This window comes from Mustela lutreola, chromosome 2 (genome assembly GCF_030435805.1).
Source record: "Mustela lutreola isolate mMusLut2 chromosome 2, mMusLut2.pri, whole genome shotgun sequence".
NCBI lineage: Eukaryota > Metazoa > Chordata > Mammalia > Carnivora > Mustelidae > Mustela > Mustela lutreola.
Window position 1 is genome coordinate 74360201 of NC_081291.1, and position 23335 is coordinate 74383535.

At 38.9% G+C, this 23335-nt stretch overlaps 1 protein-coding gene across 2 annotated transcripts in view; it reads right to left on the bottom strand.

Annotated features, from left to right (window-relative positions):
• ULK4 (unc-51 like kinase 4) overlaps positions 1-23335 on the bottom strand; it is a 651105-nt gene that overhangs the window by 395201 nt on the left and 232569 nt on the right. For both annotated transcript variants that reach the window (XM_059162312.1, XM_059162311.1), the window contains exons 28-29: positions 9922-9973; positions 9666-9810 (exon numbers count right to left, since the gene is read on the bottom strand). In XM_059162312.1, coding sequence (XP_059018295.1) covers positions 9666-9810; positions 9922-9973 — 197 coding nt within the window. The remainder of the gene's footprint in view (positions 1-9665; positions 9811-9921; positions 9974-23335) is intronic.

Below are 23335 nucleotides of genomic sequence, written 5' to 3' on the forward strand. Positions count from 1 at the left end.
CTCAGTGAGCTCGGAGCGCGGCCGGAGGTCAGGCAGACGGGAGTAACTGGGCGCTGTTCTCTGAGGGCGCACTGAGTAGTGGCGCCCGGGGTATCGGCTCCTCCGGGCCCAAGAACATGAGGCTGCCATTTGTATTCCCGTCCTCCAGAACTCTACGGAAAGCGCTCAGCGAACAAAAGCTCCTGAAAGCAAACCAGAGCGGATTACTCAGCCCAGCCCCTGGTAAGGGCGGTGCAATTCCGCCTGGGGCAAAGACACTTGAGAATCACTACACAAGGCCCCTCCCCAAGAAGATCAACAAAAAATCCAGTCAAGACCAAGTTCACCTACCAAGGAGTGCGGTTTCAATACCAAGGAGAGCAGCAGAATTCCAGAGGAGGAGAAAGCAAGCACGGAATTCATGGCTTTCTCCCTGTGATTTTCTTTTTTTTTTTTTTTCCCTGTGATTTTTTTAGTCTTGCAGTTAATTTAATTTTTTTCTTTTCATTTTTTTATCTTCCTCTGCTAAAATTTTAACTTTTATGCTTTTCTTTTTTAATGTTTTTTAACTAGTTTATCTAATATATATATTTTTTCCTTTTTATATTTTTCTTTATTTGTTTTCTTTTTTTAAATTCTTTTCTTTTATTTTTTTTTCTTTCTTTCTTTTTGAACCTCTTTTTATCCCCTTTCTCCAACCTCAAAATTTGGGATCTCTTCTGATTTGGTTAAAGCATATTGCCCTGGGGTTCTAACCACCCTTTTAGTATTTTAGTTGCTCCTTCATATACTCTTATCTGGACAAAATGACAAGGCAGAAAAATTCACACGAAATAAAGAACAAGAGGCAGTACCGAAGGCTAGGGACCTAATCAATACAGACATTGGTAATATGTCAGATCTAGAGTTCAGAATGACAAATCTCAAGGTTCTAGCCGGGCTCGAAAAAGGTATGGAAGATATTAGAGAAACCCTCTTGAGAGATATAAAAGCCCTTTCAGGAGAAATAAAAGAACTAAAATCTAACCAAGTTGAAATCAAAAAAGCTATTAATGAGGTGCAATCAAAAATGGAGGCTCTCACTGCTAGGATAAATGAGGCAGAAGAAAGAATTAGTGATACAGAAGACCAAATGACAGAGAATAAAGAAGCTGAGCAAAAGAGGGACAAACAGCTACTGGACCATGAGGGGAGAATTCGAGAGATAAGTGACACCATAAGACAAAACAACATTAGAATAATTGGGATTCCAGAAGACGAAGAAAGAGAGAGGGGAGCAGAAGGTATACTGGAGAGGATTATTGGGGAGAATTTCCCCAATATGGCAAAGGGAATGAGCATCAAAATTCAGGAGGTTCAGAGAACGCCCCTCAAAATCAATAGAATAGGCCCACACCCCGTCACCTAATAGTAAAATTTACAAGTCTCAGTGACAAAGAGAAAATCCTGAAAGCAGCCCGGGATAAGAAGTCTGTAACATACAATGGTAAAAATTATAGATTGGAAACTGACTTATCCACAGAGACCTGGCAGGCCAGAAAGAGCTGGCATGATATTTTCAGAGCACTAAACGAGAAAAACATGCAGCCAAGAATACTATATCCAGCTAGGCTATCATTGAAAATAGAAGGAGAGATTAAAAGCTTCAGGGACAAACAAAAACTGAAAGAATTTAAAAAACCAAACCAGCTCTACAGGAAATATTGAAAGGGGTCCTCTAAGCAAAGAGGGAGCCTACAAGTGGTAGATCAGTAAGGAACAGAGACCATATACAGTAACAGTCACCTTACAGGCAATACAATGGCACTAAATTCATAACTCTCAATAGTTACCCTGAATGTTAATGGGCTAAATGCCCCTGTCAAAAGACACAGGGTATCAGAATGGATAAAAAAACAAAACCCATCTATATGTTCCCTCCAAGAAACTCATTTTAAGCCCAAAGACACCTCCAGATGTAAAGTGAGGGGGTGGAAAAGAATTTACCATGCTAATGGACATCAGAAGAAAGCAGGAGTGGCAATCCCTATATCAGTTCAATTAGATTTTAAGCCAAAGACTATAATAAGAGATGAGGAAGGACACTATATCATACTCAAAGGGTATGTCCAACAAGAAGATCTAACACTTTTAAATATCTATGTCCCCAACGTGGGACCAGCCAACTATATAAACCAATTAATAACAAAATCAAAGAAACACATCAACAATAATACAATAATAGTAAGGGAAGTTAACACTCCCCTCACTGAAATGGACAGATCATCCAAACAAAAGATCAGCAAGGAAATAAAGGCCTTAAACGACACACTGGACCAGATGGACATCACAGATATATTCAGAACATTTCATCCCAAAGCAACAGAATACACATTCTTCTCTAGTGCACATGGAACATTCTCCAGAATAGATCACATCCTCGGTCCTAAATCAGGACTCAACCGGTATCAAAAGATTGGGATCATTCCCTGCATATTTCCAGACCACAACACTCTGAAGCTAGAACTCAACCACAAGAGGAAGTTTGGAAAGAACCCAAATACATGGAGACTAAACAGCATCCTTCTAAAGAATGAATGAGTCAACCGGGAAATTAAAGAAGAATTGAAAAAAAATCATGGAAACAAATGATAATGAAAACACAACGGTTCAAAATCTATGGGACACAACAAAGGCAGTCCTGAGAGGAAAATATATAGCGGTACAAGCCCTTCTCAAGAAACAAGAAAGGTCTCAGGTACACAACCTAACCCTACACCTAAAGGAGCTGGAGAAAGAACAAGAAAGAAACCCTAAGCCCAGCAGGAGAAGAGAAATCATAAAGATCAGAGCAGAAATCAGTGAAATAGAAACCAAAAACACAATAAAACAAATCAACGAAACTAGGAGCTGGTTCTTTGAAAGAATTAATAAAATTGATAAACCCCTTGCCAGACTTATCAAAAAGCAAAGAGAAAGGACCCAAATAAATAAAATCATGAATGAAAGAGGAGAGATCACAACTAACACCAAAGAAATACAAACTATTATAAGAACATACTATGAGCAACTCTACACCAACAAATTTGACACTCTGGAAGAAATAGATGCATTCCTAGAAACATATAAACTACCACAACTGAACCAGGAAGAAATAGAAAGCCTGAACAGACCCATAACCAGTAAGGAGATTGAAACAGTCATTAAAAAATCTCCAAACAAACAAAAGCCCAGGGCCAGACAGCTTCCCGGGGGAATTCTACCAAACATTGAAAGAAGAACTAATTCCTATTCTCCTGAAACTGTTCCAAAAAATAGAAATGGAAGGAAAACTTCCCAACTCATTTTATGAGGCCAACATCACCTTAATCCCAAAACCAGACAAGGATCCCATCAAAAAAGAGAGCTATAGACCAATATCCTTGATGAACACAGATGTGAAAATTCTCACCAAAATACTAGTCAATAGGATTCAACAGTACATTAAAAGGATTATTCACCACGAGCAAGTGGGATTTATTCCAGGGCTGCAAGGTTGGTTCAACATCCGCAAATCAGTCAATGTGATACAACACACCAATAAAAGAAAGAACAAGAACCATATGATACTCTCAAAAGATGCTGAAAAAGCATTTGACAAAGTACAGCATCCCTTCCTGATCAAAACTCTTCAAAGTGTAGGGATAGAGGGCACATACCTCAATATCATCAAAGCCATCTATGAAAAACCCACCGCAAATATCATTCTCAATGGAGAAAAACTGAAAGCTTTTCCGCTAAGGTCAGGAACACGGCAGGGATGTCCATTATCACCACTGCTATTCAACATAGTACTAGAAGTCCTAGCCTCAGCTATCAGACACAAAAGGAAATTAAAGGCATCCAAATCGGCAAAGAAGAAGTCAAATTATCACTCTTTGCAGATGATATGATACTATATGTGGAAAACCCAAAAGACTCCACTCCAAAACTGCTAGAACTTGTACAGGAATTCAGTAAAGTGTCAGGATATAAAATCGATGCACAGAAATCAGTTGCATTTCTCTACACCAACAACAAGACAGAAGAAAGAGAAATTAAGGAGTCCATCCCATTTACAGTTGCACCCAAAACCATAAGATACCTAGGAATAAACCTAACCAAAGAGGCACAGAATCTATACTCAGAAAACTATAAAGTACTCATGAAAGAAATTGAGGAAGACACAAAGAAATGGAAAAATGCTCCATGCTCCTGGATTGGAAGAATAAATATTGTGAAAATGTCTATGCTACCTAAAGCAATCTACACATTTGATGCAATTCCTATCAAAGTACCATCCATCTTTTTCAAAGAAATGGAACAAATAATGCTAAAATTTATATGGAAGCAGAAAAGACCTCGAATAGCTAAAGGGATATTGAAAAAGAAAGCCAAAGTTGGTGGCATCACAATTCCGGACTTCAAGCTCTATTACAAAGCTGTCATCATCAAGACAGCATGGTACTGGCAAAAAAACAGACACATAGATCAATGGAACAGAATAGAGAGCCCAGAAATAGACCCTCAACTCTATGGTCAACTCATCTTCGACAAAGCAGGAAAGAATGTCCAATGGAAAAAAGACAGCCTCTTCAATAAATGGTGCTGGGAAAATTGGACAGCCTCATGCAGAAAAATGAAATTGCACCATTTCCTTACACCACACACAAAAATAGACTCAAAATGCATGAAGGACCTCAATGTGAGAAAGGAATCCATCAAAATCCTTGAGAACACAGGCAGCAACCTCCTCGACCTCAACTGCAGCAACATCTTCCTAGGAACATCGCCAAAGGCAAGGGAAACAAGGGCAAAAATGAACTATTGGGATTTCATCAAGATCAAAAGCTTTTGCACAGCAAAGGAAACAGTTAATAAAATCAAAAGACAACTGACAGAATGGAGAAGATATTTACAAATGACATATCAGATAAAGGACTATTGTCCAAAATCTATAAAGAACTTAGCAAACTCAACACCCAAAGAATAAATAATCCAATCAAGAAATGGGCAGAGGACATGAACAGACATTTCTGCAAAGAAGACATCCAGATGGCCAACAGACACATGAAAAAGTACTCCATATCACTCGGCATCAGGGAAATACAAATCAAAACCACAATGAGATATCACCTCACACCAGTCAGAATGGCTAAAATCAACAAGTCAGGAAATGACAGATGCTGGCGAGGATACGGAGAAAGGGGAACCCTCCTACACTGTTGGTGGGAATGCAAGCTGGTGCAGCCACTCTGGAAAACAGCATGGAGGTTCCTCAAAATGTTGAAAATAGAACTGCCCTATGACCCAGCAATTGCACTACTGGGTATTTACCCTAAAGATACAAACGTAGTGATCCGAAGGGGCACGTGCACCCGAATGTTTATAGCAGCAATGTCCACAATAGCCATACTATGGAAAGAACCTAGATGTCCATCAACAGATGAATGAATCAAGAAGATGTGGTATATATACACAATGGAATACTATGCAGCCATCAAAAGAAATGAAATCTTACCATTTGCGACAACATGGATGGAACTAGAGCGTATCATGCTTAGCGAAATAAGCCAAGCAGAGAAAGACAACTATCATATGATCTCCCTGATATGAGGAGGTGGTGATGCAACATGGGGCTTAAGTGGGTAGGAGAAGAATCAATGAAACAAGATGGGATTGGGAGGGAGACAAACCATAAGTGACTCTTAATCTTACAAAACAAACTGAGGGTTGCTGGGGGGAAGGCGCTTGGGAGAAGGGGGGTGGGCTTATGGACATTGGGGCGGGTATGTGCTTTGGTGAGTTCTGATTCACAGACCTGTACCCCTGGGGATAAAAATATATGTTTATAAAAAATAAAAAATTTTGGGGGCACCTGGGTGGCTCAGTGGGTTAAGCCTCTGCCTTCGGCTCAGGTCATGGTCTCAGGGTCCTGGGATCGAGTCCCGCATCGGGCTCTCTGCTCAGCAGGGAGCCTGCTTCCCCCTCTCTCTCCGCCTGCCTCTCTGCCTATTTGTGATCTCTCTCTTTCTGTGTCAAGTAAATAAATAAAATATTTTTTAAAAAAAATAAATAAATAAAAAATAAAAAATTTTTAATAAAAGAATTTCTAAACTTACAATCATTAAAAGCTGTCCTCAAAGACCAAACTCCTTGCCAAGATTTCTAGTTTTCCAGAGTCAAGGTTAAATGAATGTATTAGATTTCATTTTTAAGTTTTTATTTAACATTTACTGAGCCCTTACTATACATGCTGGCTAGGCACATTCAGCAATACCTATTTTAATGGCTATTTCACCTCTTTGAAGTATGTGCTATTACTATTATTATTTTTCTATCACAATCTTCCTTTTAAAGGTTAATAAGGAAAGGTTATAATAAATTTACCAGAGCTACTATTGTCAAGAGTATACCATGCCCCACATACTATACTAAGCTTCACAAGAGGTATCCTATTTAATCCCCACAACTATCTTCTGAGGTAGATACTACTGCCCCCATTCTTGGAGATTAGAAAACAAGGCCAAGAGAACAAAATGTAGAGCCAAGATCTATGCATCACATCAGAGTCAGTCCACAAGCTTTGAAAACAACCTGCACCATATTCCAATCAATTCTGTAATACTATCCAAAGTAGATTTCAAATTGCTAATGAATACCTGAACTCATCTACATTACTTCTGTTCTTGAGTTGTCATGTGGTTTTATTTGTATTTTCCTCCATAATTCCTCATCTCTGGAAAAAGATACACGTTATAGGAAGTGCATACTATTTATTCCAAATCAGATGAGTAAAACAAAGTGTGGAATTATAGATTTAACACTTTTTATTTTACAAACTCTTCCATAAGTGGGCAAACTCCAGATAGGAAGAAATTTTATTTCATATTTGCATGGGTGTTAACCAGCTTTGGTAGCCTGTGAGGTCCTCACCAATCAGAATGGCTAAAATTAACAAGTTGGGAAACAACAGATGTTGGCGAGGATGTGGAGCAAGGGGAACCCTCCCCTGCACTCTTGGTGGGAATGCAAGCTGTTGCAGCCACTCTGGAAAACAGTCTGGAGGTTCCTGAAAAGGTTGAAAATAGAGCTACCCTACAACCCAGCAGCTGCACTATTGGGTATTTATCCGAAAGGTACAAGTGTAGTGATGCGAAGGGGCACAATGTTTATAGCAGCAATGTCCACAATAGCCAAACTATGAAAAGAACCCAGATGTTCTTTAAATGGATAAAGAACATATGGTACATTAATTTATACAATGGAATACTTCTTTAAACGGATAAAGAACATATGGTACATTAATTTATACAATGGAATACTACTCAAGCATCAGAAGAAAAAAAAAACCCAAAATCTTGCCATTTGCAACAATGTGGATGGATCTAGAGGGTATTACACTAAGTGAAATAAGTCAATCAGAAAAAGACAATTATCATATGATGTCGCTAATATGTGGAATTTAAGAAACAAAACAGAGGATCACAGGGGAAGGGAAGAAAAAATAAGAAATTAGAGAGGGAGACAAACCATTACAGACTCATAAGCATAGGAAACAAACTGAGGGCTGTTGGAGGGGTGGAGGGTTGGGGGGATAGGCATTAGGATGAAGGCACGGGATATAATGAGCCACTGGGTATTCTATAAGACTAATGAATCACTGACCTCAACCTCCAAAACCAATAACACATTGTATGTTAATTGAACTTAAATAAAAATAAATCAATTTCTTTAAAAAATAATAACCTGTGAAGTCCTGTTAAAGAAAATCCTGTCCCTACTGTGGAGGGCACATCTCAGATCCTGAGAAATGCTTCTCTACAAGCTGTTACACAGCAGATAGCCAAAGCAAATCTTTCAAAAATTACACTTTTCACAAAAAAATAAAAAATCTTTTGGGGCATTTTCTTATCAGAAAGATGTAAATAATTACATATGGCTTAGAAGTGTAAGATGGCACTGAAAGAAAGAATTAATCCCACGAGAGAAGGTTCTAATCTTGTATTTACCCACAGGAGTACAAACATAGACACTCAGAGATAACAAATGGAACCAAAAATACATTTACTGATAGTTTCTCACATGAGAAAGTTTAACAGTGTTTCTTCCTATAGATAGCCACTTTCTTACTTTGGGTATCAAACCTATTCTAACAGTATATATTCATTATCAGGAGTCTCCCTGAAACCAACTGCAGCAGTGCAGGAATAAAAAAAAACAGTCTGGCTCTATAAACCAAGCTATTACAGATCCAACTCCAAGCAGTCGAGACAGGCCCCTCTGCCAGGAAGAGGTTCAGACACACTGGCCACTCGCTTCATAAGATGAACCTTCCTAAACCAATGATGGGGGTTGAATGCTTCAGAATAGGATCAGATCTGGCATCTATATATTGTGGAAATGAGTTTTTTCTTACATGAGCACCGGTGATCTGGAAAAGTGGAACAAACTGATGGGGACATCTGGTGAAACTGCCACTCCTGAAAACCCGTTGAGCTCAGACAGCCCGGACCCTGAGGAAGTTTGTGCCTATGAGCAGGCAGGAACACCAATGCAGGACATGCAATCTGGCCTCTGTTGAATTCTGTTATCTTTCCTTGAATAGTGATATCAGGCATACGTTTCTTAGCTCTAGTTCCAGGCATACTGTGGGGTTTTGTGGGTAACCTTCCAGACCACCAAAGGAAAGCAAATGCGGCAATGAAACAGGTCAAAGGAAATTTGTGGTTTTCCAGCTCATAGAAAAGTTCATTTACACTGTACTAAATAGCCTAGTAAGTGTGTAATAGCATTATGTCTAAAAACATGCATGTACCTTGGCTTAAAAAAACTTTATTACTAAAAAAGGCTAACACCACCTGAGCTTTCAGCAAGTCATGACCACTGATGGTGGTCATGACAGATCAATGTAACAAAAACAATAATAATAAAGTCTGAAACACTGTGAGGATTACCAAAACGTAACCCAGAGACATGAGGTGAACAAATATTACTGGAAAGACTTGCTCAACAGAGGGTTGACCTTCAATTGTGAAAGACACAACATCTCTGAAGCGTACTAAAGCAAAGAATAATAAAACCAGGTAGCCCTGTCCTTCTGTTTGATAAGACTCACAGTAGGAGGGGAAAAAACTTCAGTGTCCCTCAATTATAAGATGTCATTTTAGAGCTTCATATGTTTGCCTTCGGTCCTCTTAGTCGTCATCCTCCCATATGTTTCTATGTGAACCATGGAGTCAAAGGAAAAAGATAACCCCCTCCTGTTCATTAGTAGTAGAACATTACTTGTTCTAGCACCATCACCACTCCACTCCTCCCCCAAAATACCTTGTTTATAAATAAGCTTAATTTCCATTCCAAGAGTTTGGAGTGAAGGAAGATTTGTTTCCATCTCTATTATTTCAAAGCAGAGCCAGGAAATGTCCTGATTCCATGTTTCCAAGAGTCTTACAGTGTTGACCTTGAATAATAAACTTTACCCTCTGGCTACGAACACCTGTAAGTCTGCATAACCTCAGAGTCCTGTGCCTTAGGGAAAACAGTGAAGGCTCTAAATGGATTCTCCTGGGTTCCATGCAGTGTAGTAGCGTAGGACACTGAGCCCAACCCCAGCATTGGCCCTCATTTGACAGAAGCATCCCAGACTTCCTACACTTCTCCGCGTGAATGCAGCATGTGGGACTTACTGGGGAAGTAAGACGTCTCTAATGAGAGCTAGCAGATTGCTGTCAAAATCAACATTCGCCTCCTTCTTGTCCTCCCCAACCTCCTGGTTCACGAGTAGAGATGTGGTTTCTGAGAGTAACCTCAAGCTGAAGAGTCTCCACTCCACTTGAAAATAAATAAATAAATAAATAAACCGCTAAGAATATGAGTACATGGAGAGAGAATGTAAACTGAATGTGTATCTAATGGCATTCTCACTGATGTGGTCACACTTACCATTTTGGCTCTGAACCAAGGAGATCAAGGGTGGCAGGATATAGTCAACAACCTTAAAGAAAAGACATAAAAGATTTGGTTCCAATCTTTTTAACCACAAAACTGGTATTAACTACTATCAGTACTTTTTGCACTGACAGAATCACTAATCAAAAGAGGGGGAAAATCAAAAGCTAAATTTATCCTGGATTTAAACTCTGCATGACATCTGATAAACCACCAGGCTCATTTAACTCTGAAAAAGTCCTCAGGTCAAAATGACATTATGATCATCAAAATGGTAATTTATCAAACCTTCAGAGTTTACAAAAGAAACTTTACTATATAACACAAAATTTGGTTAGCATGGGTTGACATTAAATCACCAAATTAACATATGTAAGCTGGCGATCATTACTCAAATTTAAACTACACAATCAAAATATTGGGAGAAAAAGGAGACACCCAATCCTCATGCTTTATTAAATACATCAAAGAACCATGACAAGTTAATCTTGGGTGTTTTAAAAAACTGATTCAAAAGCTATAAATCCACTCCACAAACCACCTCGAGGAGTTCCTCATAGTTTCAGACAGAGCACAATCAAATACGGTTTGAAACCTACTCCAAAATAACAAAATTATTCCCCTGAATGAAAATGAAAAATGAAGGACAAGTCATTTCCACATATAATTTGGAAACCTACTCCCTCGTTTGATGAACTATTTTGGCAACAATAAACAAAATTTCTGTTGTTTACAACTGAATTTATTCCAGACCCTGAAATATGTATTTGTTCTATCTACACTGGGGAAAAAAAAAAAAAAAAGAATTTTTTTCTCTCTACACTGAAAAAAGGGCAGGAGAAACTGGTCACACCCCAACAATACCCTCTTGCTGTCCAAACCAAGGGAAGGAAGCTCTGCACAGATAAAGATCTCCACACATGGGTAGTAGCCCATCAGTATGAACCTACTCTAGCTCCACTTTATATAAAAAGTTTATATATGTATCATATCTTGATATATGTGCAAGAACCCTAAGAACTAGAGATGTTCTGTCTATCCTCTTCCATTAAGTGATGTCACGTCACTGAAAGCCTCCACTAAGGAATCTTGACATCTCTAAACTTGTAGTTATGTCAAAAGCAAAAACCATGCAAAGGAAAGAAATATATCCTACTATTAACACCTATTAACATGATCAACACTTACCTTAAAGGCTTTAGAGAAGTGGGACTGACATAAATGATCTAAGTGTCCAAGTTTAAAGAACAGTTAAGCATAGTCAAAAAGCAAGATCATCAGAAGATGAAGAGACAAAAATTAGTATTCCTATATGCCTACAATATAACCAATAAAATGACATAATTAAGATACAATCTACAACAACAATAAAATTTTGAAGTATCTATATTATGACTTCTACAGAAAAAAAATGTAGAAAATATTTATAGGTATGATCACTATTGACAGACTTCTGAAAAAACCTTGAACGTTGTCACAACCATCCTTACAACAAGAAAAATGCTAAACCAACAAAATCAACAGGTCTTTGTAGATCTGATCAGAGAATTGATGTCATGGAACAAACTCCTGCCCCAAACACTTAAGAGCCAGGCAAATACAGAGAATCACAGCTTAATGGGAACATGAATCACCACTGGAGCTGGCAACTGATGCAAAAACAGGAAGGGTAACTAATCACTGGAGCCTGAGGTTGGGGGATAAAAACTCCTAGAGCCCAGCCTCAGTGGAACCCAACACTCCCAGGAGTTTAACTTCCCAGAATCCCCACTAGATTCTCTGGGTGAAAATCAAAGAAACATCCCTGTCCCTATGCTTCAGGCAGAGGGAAGAAAAATTAACCATTGTGAAACATGCTCAGAGCATTCTTTACACAGGGAACACTATTTCACCAGAACCTAACTGATCTGGGTAGGACAAACCCAACTCCAGCACCCTCTAAGCCTTCCTGTCTCCTCTGTGGGGGCAAATAACTGAGAAGTACTTGTGAAGGTCATAGACCAAAGGCACAAGCTCACAGAAAGAATCCTAACCATAGGACTGTTGGATGCTTCCCCTCCCACTACAATATCAACAGAGCTCCAGTATAATAACACAGATTACAACTGAGACAGTTCCAAGACACAGGTTTTTATGTCAGAAGGAGTTATTAGGAAAACCCAAACAACAGGTGTGACAAAAACAAGGATGCTGCAGGGAATTTTAACCTCTGAAACCACAGGTTCAGCAAACAGTGAACATAACCTGGCTTCAAGCCATACACATGTACAATCTTACACTAATGACTCATTTATCTCAGTTCATTCTACCTGATAGGTCAGGTTGGAGTGAAATATTCAAAGTGTTAAGAGAAAAAGACCACCAGCTTCGAATTCTGAGTGAAACTATCCCTCAAAAGTAAAAGAAGAAATAAAATTTTCTCACACAAACAAAAATGAAAGAAAATTTCTGTCAATAGACCTGCCTTACCTAACCAAAGAGACTAAGAATATACACTCAGAAAACTATAAAGTACTTATGAAAGAAATTGAGGAAGACACAAAGAAATGGAAAAATGTTCCATGCTCCTGGATTGGAAGAAAAAATATTGTGAAAATGTCTAAGCTACCTAAAGCAATCTACATATTTAATGCAATTCCTATCAAAATACCATCCATTTTTTTCAAAGAAATGGAACAAATAACCCTAGAATTTATATGGAAGCAAGAAATATTTTTTAAAAGTTTTTCAAAGAGAGCCACCCAGCTGGCTCAGTTGGAGGAGCCTGTGACTCTTGATCTTGGGGTTGTGAGTTCAAGCCCCACACTGGGTGTAAAGATTACTTGAAAATAAAATCTTTTGAAAATAAAAAGGTCTTCAGAGAGAAGAAAAAATGATACAGGTCAGAAACTTATATTTCTGTGTCAGAGAAGGAATAAATGAAAGTAACACATAGTCATTGATGAGAAGACTCAGAGGTTAACTCTCCTCAGAATTAGCCCCTAATTTCCAAAGAGGTTTTCATGAACTCCTCATATTGATTCCATAGTGTATTTGGAAAGCAGTGACACTGCTATAGAAACAGAAAGATGGATGGAAATTAAGAGGGGCCCACTAGTTCTTGAGCAAGGCTTGACTTTGAATAAATATTCCTCTTCCTTATTCTTGAAGCCTTTCCTTCTCTGTCACTTGTTTTTCTGTAGAATCCTTTGTTCCAGGAACTCAGTATCAATACTGACATCTTGCTGAACCCCACTTATACTTAATAATCGAGACTCGGATGGCCACATCAGTGCAAGTCATGAGACCACCTCGAAGACATGATGAAGACAGCTGGCAAGACATGTTTCAGATCCCTATCGGAACCACCCAGATCCTGTATTTTCCTGTATAACCCCTTTGCCTTTTACCCCAGGCAGACTTGCAGTCTTGGAGGCATTAGCCTGCTGCAGACTTCTTTCCCTGGCAAAGTAATAAACTGACTTCCTTCATTATACATCAATTCTATCTTTGACTATTCATCTAAGGGTATAGGTTTAGTTAGCTAATAGTTAGCTATCTATTTGGTTTAAAAAAAAAAATACCAGAAAATACTTTAAAAACATGATTATAGGGCGCCTGGGTGGCTCAGTGGGTTAAGCCGCTGCCTTCGGCTCAGGTCATGATCTCAGGGTCCTGGGATCGAGTCCCGCGTCGGGCTCTCTGCTCAGCGGGGAGCCTGCTTCCCTCTCTCTCTCTCTCTCTGCCTGCCTCTCCATCTACTTGTGATTTCTCTCTGTCAAATAAATAAATAAAATCTTTAAAAAAAAAAATAAAAAAATAAAATAAAATAAAAACATGATTATAGGAGGATTAAAGATTCAACAGTTAAAAAGAAAGGCTTTTAAAGGAAAATAAGAGAGCACAGTTTTGTGACTTCTTAAATAACATCTAAAAAGTACAAGCTAAAATTTAAAAAAAAAAAATTGTACGCGTCCCCATAAACAAAATGAGAAGAAAAACCACTAGCTAGAAGAAAGTTCTGCAATTTCCATACTTGACAATGGATTAATACATAGAATACAAGGGGAAAATAAATCAGTGGGAAAAAGATGAACAATCCCTGAAACTATGGGTTCCCAAAAGAGAATACCCAAATAGCCAACAAACATGTGAAAACTACCCAAACCCACTAATGATCACAGAAATGAAAATCAGAACACTGAGATACATATCAACACATATCCAGTTAAGAAATCACATTAATACCAAGAACTTGCAAAACTTGGGGTAGGGGGACAGGTAGTGACATTCCACAGTAAATCAGTAAATTGGTACCACAACTTGGATAAAGGATTTCACAACACCAACCAAAGATGAAAATGAACACACCCTACAACCCAGCAATTCCACATCTTATGTGACACATTCAAAGATCCTCACTAAAGATCTGATTTCAAGAGTTCAAAAATAGAATGTGTAAATCTCTCATCATTTTATTTCATAAACACAATCAACCTGCAAAAAAATCTGGACGGCATAACACTAGATGGCCTGAAACAATACCTTAAAAAAATACAAACAATACCTTAAATACAATACAATCTTAAATACATCCTAAATGTAAATTTCAGTATTAAAAATATATTTCATCAGTTTTAAAAGAAGAAATATAGTTCATTAAAAAATTAGATGATATTATAATTAATGGTTTTCCTTTGAATGACTGAAGGCAATTACAATTGCATCCCAGGATGATAGAAATTTAATCCTTCCAAATGAGAATAATCCTTTAGAAGGAATAACAGGTAGAGGATGGTATGAAGAAATAAAATGCTTGCTATAATATGTAAATGAAAACTACAAGACAATTTAGAAGATTATCTGACTATTCAACTTTAATTCATATTTTTGCTGAACAAGACAGCTGATTACATTATCAAATGAAAACGACCCCTAAAGACATGAACTGATAAATAAAAATAAAATTACACTGAAAATGTCTGGATGCTTAGCAATTCGAGCAAGGCAAGGGAGATAAAAACTGAAAAACAGTTTTATCTGTTTTATTTATATTCTATTCAACAGCTACATAAATCAAAATAATAAATAGTTTTCAGGAAAATATCACTGGTTATCAAATGCTAACAAGGAACAGGACCACATACCTTTGGCAAAATGCTCACTTAAATATACAATGATTCGAGCAAAAAAGAACAGATGAAAATTAAAATTTTTAAATGTTAGTTACTTTAGAGCATAGAACAGTGAAACATATTTAGTTCTTAGAGTAGAATTTAGCAGAAAATACGAAGAAAATTTAACAAAAATCTAAGAAAATAAAACATTTAGATCTCTTCCCATTCAAATCAGAAAGGTTACTGAATCTACTCTCAACAAAATGCAAGAAAAAAAATCTGTAGAGCTGATACATCTCAACATTTCTACAAATATTAAGTATAAGTAGACCTATATAAATACATACACTCACACAGACACACACCTGTGCGAGCAGACACAGAAATAATTTCAGTGAGCTCACCGTACGTAGGTATAGGTATTTTTATCACCACCACTATCGAAACTTAATAGCTACTAAGGGCTAGAAGGGAAACAAACACAAATGTAAAATAACTAACATTACATAAATTGGAATGTGTGGGTGAGCCATAGTTTCCTGGCACAGGGGGAGGTGTATTTTGTTGCTGCCACTGGCCTTGAAATAAATAACTGCCAAGAGTTAGATTTAAAGGCCAAGAAGTCCATACATATGATGACTTGGGCCTTTTTTTTTTTCCTTTTTGAGATATTTAGAGTAATTTACTCTGAATTTATTTTGAAAAAATCCAGATGAACCATAAAACAATTACGGATATATAACCCACAAGATAGCAGCCAGAGAGGAGAAAGCAACTCTAAACTGAGAGAGATTGGCTCATGATGACAAATTGAACAAAATTCTAGCCTCTGGCCCCAAATCCCTGGAGTCACATGGTCACTCATGCAGAGAGGGACAGAGGGGTACTCCTGAAAATAAAAGACCACAGCTCCAAGGGTGCTCAAAGTGAGTCAGCAGAGAATGTCGGAAAAACAGAAAAGGCTCTTGGAAATACAGGACTGAGGATTACTTGGGCCCAGCAGCAGGGTGAATTTGTTCTTTTTAAAAAATATCTTGATATCTGTATATCAGTAGTACAAATGGCTTCCAATATATCCCTATGCAGTTTATTTTGCCTTATGCATTTAAAAACATCTTGAGAATGAATTCACAGACTTCCCCAGACTGCTAAAGGCTTTCACTGTACAAAACTCAGGAACAAACCTGAGTCCGACGCCAAGAACGCCACCCTGCTGGGCTCACCTGGTTCTCCTACCCTTCCAACAGTGGGCCACTTGCCCATTACTTCCAGCCAATGCATGTATCTTTAAAAATGGACCCATTTCACCTAAGAAAAAATCCTTCTAACAGAAGCGTCATCAAGATAAAGATACTTCACAGGTGTGAACTTCTGATTAGAGTCTTTCAAATGCTAACCAACCACCTCTCTAGGGTGCATTCGTGAGAGCATGTCACATACAAACTAACCTTTCCTGAGGCAAACATTAAAAAAGACTCAAGCAATGGCAGGGTCATAGGGAAGTTCTATTTTTAATTTCTTGAGGAATCTCCACACTGTTCTCCAAAGAGGCTGCACCAACTTGCATTCCCATCAACAGTGGAAGAGGGTTCCCCTTTCTCCACATCCTCTCCAACACATGTTGTTTCCTGTCTTGCTAATTTTGGCCATTCTAACTGGTGTAAGGTGATATCTCAATGTAGTTTTAATTTGAATCTCCCTGACGGCTAGTGATGATGAACATGTTTTCATGTGTCTGATAGCCATTTGTATGTCTTTATTGGAGAAGTGTCTGTCGATATCTTCTGCTCATTTTTTGATGTGATTGTCTGTTTTGTGTGTGTTGACCCTGCCATTGCACTCCTGGGTATTTACCCCAAAGATACAGATGTCGTGAAAAGAAGGGCCATCTGTTCCCCAATGTTTATAGCAGCAATGGCCACGGTTGCCAAACTGTGGAAAGAACCAAGATGCCCTTCAACGGACGAATGGATAAGGAAGATGTGGTCCATATACACTATGGAGTATTATGCCTCCATCAGAAAGGACGAATACCCAACTTTTGTAGCAACATGGATGGGACTGGAAGAGATTATGCTGAGTGAAATAAGTCAAGCAGAGAGAGTCAATTATCATATGGTTTCACTTATTTGTGGAGCATAACAAAAAGCATGGAGGACATGGGGAGTTAGAGAGAAGGGGGCTGGGGTAAATTGGAAGGGGAGGTGAATCATGAGAGACTATGGACTCTGAAAAACAATCTGAGGGGTTTGAAGTGGCAGGGGGGTGGGAGGTCGGGGTACCAGGTGGTGGGTATTATAGAGAGCACGGATTGCATGGAGCACTGGGTGTGGTGAAAAAATAATAATACTGTTATGCTGAAAATAAATAAATTTTAAATTTTTTTTTTAAAAAAGACTCAAGCATAGAATTTTATACCTCTATGATTAAGTATTTTCAAGTAAATTACCCAGGTATCTCAAAATAATACAGGGAGAAACCTTAAAATGACTCATGAAAGTATTTCACACTTCTCTGCCTATAATGCCCACTCCTCACCGAGGCACCCACTCAGGAGTTAATGCCTACCTGTCTTCAAGATTTAGTTCAAGAATAAAATCATCCCCTCTAAAAATAATCTCCAGACCCTCTCAACTGAAAAGGATTCTTGGCTATACCTCCATGCACCACCAAGGCAGCACTCTTCAAACCATACATGGTCCAATCTTAATTTTTCCCACTGGTCTCTTCCAACCAAAACTGAACCTATTCAGAGCAGGGTCTGATTCCAGCTCACTAGTGTACTTTTGGTGCTTTGATTTTAAAAGGTGGTTTATGAAAGGTACTTACTATAAATATATGAGTGATAAATATGTAAGTATACCAAAAACTTAAAAGTCTTTTGGGGTCCACTTATTACATGGCTGCTATAACTCTATTCATATTAATCCATCCTATTAATATGAATAGGATTTTAAAAACGTTTTGAAACCCAAAAGGTATTTGTTCAGGTACCACAATGGCTCGGACAGTTAAGAGTCTGCCTTCAGGGGCGCCTGGGTGGCTCAGTGGGTTAAGCCGCTGCCTTCAGCTCAGGTCATGATCTCAGGGTCCTGGGATCGAGTCCCACGTCGGGCTCTCTGCTCCGCAGGGAGCCTGCTTCCCTCTCTCTCTCTCTCTGCCTGCCTATCCATCTACTTGTGATTTCTGTCAAATAAATAAATAAAATCTTAAAAAAAAAAAAAAAAAGAGTCTGCCTTCAGCTCAGGTCATGATCCCAAGGGCCTGGGATCAAGTCCTGTGTTGCGCTCCCTGCTCCACAGGGAGTCTGCCTCGCCCTCTGCCCCTCCCCCCACTCGTTCTCTCTCACTCACTCTCTCTCTCTCAGATAAATAAATAAAATCTTTTTAAAAATAAAATAAAAAGTATTCATTCTACACAATGGCAATTTCTTTTTAAAAAGAAAAAGAAGGAAAGGAAAACCTAATATGATTTTGTATGCTAGTTGTCAGCTGAAGTGACCCCAAACTTTAATTTTAAATAAAACTCTCAGGCCTGAATTCTATAAGAAATCTTTGGTCCTTTCCCAGATTTCTAGGAATGTACAGTGGTTTATTTACTTTCCCATGCTTCACTGCTGACTCTGAGATTTTTACTTACTCTGGTATTGTTTTTTTTAAGATTTTAGTTATTTATTTGAGAGAGAGAGCGAGCACAAGCAAGGGGATGGCAGGCAGAGGGAGTGTGAGAAGCAGGCTCCCCACTGAGCAGAGAGCCCAATGTGGGGCTCAATCCTAGGGCCCTGGGATCATGACCTGAGCCACCCAGGCGCCCCTGTACTCCAGCTTCTTACTAGCTTCTCACCTTCTCCTGCTGTTTGCTTCAGGGAAAGTGACTATACAAATGAACGGTGGTCAGACTATCTGTCACAATTAGGACCCTGCCCCACAGCCTCCACAGGAACTCCGCAGGAAAGCCAAATCACACCTGCTGCAATCAGCTCGGGACGGTCAGAGCATGGTGGATGACAGCCAATTCTACTGTGTTTGGTACCATGAGCCACTCCCAACTCAAGACTGGCCAGAGAAAGCCAAATATGCTCCCCTAACCAATCCCACAGAAGACCCTGTCATTAGTGTGCCTCCAGCTCCCCCATGCCAACCAAGATGTGACTTCAGCCTTCCCTTTTTTTTTTCATCCTAAAGTTTTTTAACAGACAGAGATCACAAGTAGGCAGAGAGAGAGAGAGAGGAGGTAGCAGGTTCCCTGCCGAGCAGCGAGCCTGATGCAGGACTTGATCCTAGGACCCTGAGATCATGACCTGAGCTGAAGGCAGAGGTTTAACCCACTGAGACACCCAGGTGCCCTCTTCCCAGTGTACTTTTAAATACTATTCATGTGTTATTTTCTTCCTTAACACCACCTGATTTTTATTAAGTTTTTAATTTTAATTCCAATGTAGTTAACATACAGTGTTATATTAGTTTCAGGTGTACGACATAATGATTCAACAATTTTGTACATAGCACTCCTTGATTTTTATCTAAACCTGGGGCTAAGTTCTGTTAGAACCAGAAAAATTCAAAGCCCGTATCATACCAACACTAAGAATGATTACTGGTTAATCATATTACAGAACACTTCTTGATTTTAAAATCATATATGGGGAATGCAGTCTGACTCAGGATAAAACTCAATCTGCATTTTGAAGAGTCACATTATAAAGGTATGCTTTCATGATAATCCAATGCCAAATGGCAACAATGCAGCAGGGTAATAAAGAAGTGAGGAAAAGGGCAAAAACCTAAAAACCCTCTTCACCAAATCACTGTCAGGGCACAGTGAGGTAACCATGAGAACAAGATCAGACCTTGTACATGACAAAGAAAATGTTCTACACCTTCAGTTGGCATGGCTTTGTTCACTGGTACAAGATCTCCCTATTAAAACAAGAGACTGAACCATCAGAGACAATACACAGTGAGTACCTTTTGCCACTGTGAAGTTAGATGGTTTGTTCATCAGTACTCTCCTCTTCTAGAATCTTCCACAGAACTGATAAATAACATATACATCATCTAAGTAAATACCACTGCAACTCTAATCATGCTCCCCTGCACTAATGAATTCCATTGTAAAATTCCACCATTCATTACCTATTTTAGTTGTAGAGATAATACATTTGGGTACAGAGCAATCCAAGGAATTTTAATATTTCATTAATGGCTGCAGCATTGCTTTCTTAAACAAAGATGTTCATCTGTGGTAGAGGTCATTGAAGGACATGTCCTAAAAACAGAGTTGTATTTCCCCTTTTTAAAAAAATGCAGATTTCCAAGGCTATGGACTTTTTATTTCTTTGCTCAAAAAGCGGGCAAAACCCCATATTCAAAAACTGTGTGTGCATGTTTGCACATCAGTTGCTGCTAATGATCATCCTCAGTGTCCCAAAAGAAATGAATGCCTATGACTTAGAGATGCTACCGACAGCTCTGGGACATGTAAGCTCAACAATCACAAAGGCATTGAAATATGTAAATAACACTCCCACGGCAAACACTTACTCCAGTTATTCTTAAAGCCAATGATATCCGAAATGATACTTTATCATTTAAGAGACTTAGTTTCCATTTTAAAAAATGATGAACATGAAGCTTAGGAGTTTTAAACTGTAAAGAGAAATGTAACCATACTCAAATTTTCTTCTTTTCACAGAGGAAAAAGCAACAATTTCACCTATGGAACGTATATTTCTGAAATAATCATTTATGGTGAAAGTAAACTTTACACTGTTATTTCTGTAGAGAAGTGTTTTTCCTTTTTTTTAAATTTTATAGATGAAAGTATATCATTTGAAAAGTCAAGTTTTAATATTCTAGATACTCGATTAAAATTCTTATCCTACATTTGAAAATTACTTACCACTTCCTTCATTGCAGCAGGCCTTGGAAAATCTGGTATCTCTGACAGCACAGTAATTAACATGTTCACACCAACTTCCAATCCCCTTTCCTCCTCACAAAGTAACATCAGACATACAGGGAACACATGGCTAAGAGATGAATTCCACCTCTGCTAATGGCAGAGTGGGTCATACAGAACACCCCTTTTGAGGAGAACAACTAAGAAAACTAGCCAGAACTTGCTTAAATCTTCTTTATAATATTAAATACCTAAAAAGATGTTAAGAAATTCCCAAGGCACAAGAGGGGGCAGAATTTAAGAAGATTGGCATTTGCTCTTGGCAATACCAGGACTGGGAGACACAGGAACTCTCATATACTACTCGGGAAGAAGCAAAACAGTAAACCCTAGGCATTTATCCTTTGATCCCACAAGCACTGTTCGGAAAATGGGCCCTGAAGATACCCCTCCAGCAATGGGAAACTGCATAAGCATGAGGCCATTTGTTTATAACTGAAAAACATTAGATACTACATGTCCCAACACAGGAGATGGGTTGAATAACCTACGATCCATATACACACCATGGAGTACTATACTGCTCTGATGAAGAAACAGAGTTCTAGGAATTGAAATGGAGTAATTTCCAACATCCATTATGAAACAAAAAAGCAAAGTGCAAAAGAGTAGAGTGTGTTGCCTTTTATACAAGAAAGAGGCAGAAGTAAGACATCTGTTCTCTTCACCAAAAAGAAACACTGAAGGAGAAACCAAAAACAATGACGCCAGCTACCTGTAAGAGTAGGCAAGATGTGCTGGAGCCATGACAGGGTAGAAGAGATCTATGTCCAGGGGAAGGAAGTGACACTGCTCTGAATACATCTGTTTCTATGGCTTTGGATTTTGGAAGCATGTTAATCTTATATGTATTCAAAAAATAAAATCAAAAAGGATAGGAAGGAGAAAAGAAAACCTACAATTGAAATCAAACTAAAAACAAATCAACTGCATTTCAGATCAGTATGATAACAACATGGAAAGGGGAGGAAAGGAACCAACCCCAGTGCCTTATGAACACAGCATTGAGTATGCAACCCCCATCTTGCTTGGGTTACATCTGGGAGGCAGAGAAGAGGGAAAAATTCCCTCCCTGATTCCCTGATTTCGTTGTTTGTTTTTGTATTGGTGAGGGTAAAGCAATTCTATAACGATTTCAGATGCCTTACACAATTAAGCAAATGAAAGAATATGATGTTGCTGGAAGCCAGAATTTTTACAAAGGAAAGAAGGGACACATAAATATGAAATGGAGAAAGGCAAAAAAGGACCATGTGGACAAGGACTGGATTTGACGGTTTTAATGTGAACTCATGATTCAAAATACATGTACATGTGTGTGTGCGTAGGTACAGGCATATGCAAGCATGCATATGATTGTGCCCTGAGTGCTCCCATGTGTATATACATGTATCCACTTCCTAGCTCTGTTTTATGTACACATTTCCTAGAATCCAAGACATCCTAGGAAGGAAGAGCACACTTGGGGCCCTCACTAATGCCACCTCCCTTGAAAAGGAGCCCAGGCTCCTCAGAGAATTGACTGGGAAATGACTGAGCCAAGGCTAGAAGCTAGAAGCTGAAGCAAGAAGATCTTGTTGTGCCAGAAAGTTAGGGGAAAAAAACACTCAAAAAGTGATGGGGTATGTCACAAGGACACAGGAGCCAACTTGAAAGGCTTATGTTGGCCAAATCTGGTGTAATTTGAGCACCAGAATAAATCTAGCAATGAAGCTGCTGGTAAAAATAGGAATCGGTGGTACACAGAATGATGGCAGACAGAAAGATGTCCACCATCCTTATCTCTGAAACCTGGTAATTCCTTATCTTACACAGCAAACGTGATTTTGTCGATATGATTCCATCAAGGATCTCGAGATGAGGTGTTTATCCTGGATCAGACAAGTGGGCTAAACGTAACAACAAGACCTCCTTTTAAGAGATGAGAGTCAGAGTGAGAGGAGGTGTGTCAACAAAAGCAGAGGTCAGTGGGGCACCTGGGTGGCTCAGTTAGTTAAGCATCCGACTCCTGGTTTTGGCTCAGGGTTGTGAGATGGAACCCAGCATCAGGCTCCTTACCAGGCATAGAGCCTGCTCAAGGTTCTCTCTAGAGTGGGGGGAGTGGGGGAAGTGGGGGAAGCAGACGTCAGAGAGAGAGATCTGAAGGTGTTACACTGCCACCTTTGAAGACAGAAGAAGGGACCAAGGAATACAGATAGCCCCTGGAAGCTGGAAAAGACAAGGAAAAAGAATTTTTCCCTTATTGCTTCCAAAAGGAGCACAGGTATGCTAACACAGGTATTTTAACCTCACAGACCCCTTTTGTACCCATTTTGTACTTCTGACCTCCAAAACCCTAAAATAAATTTGTG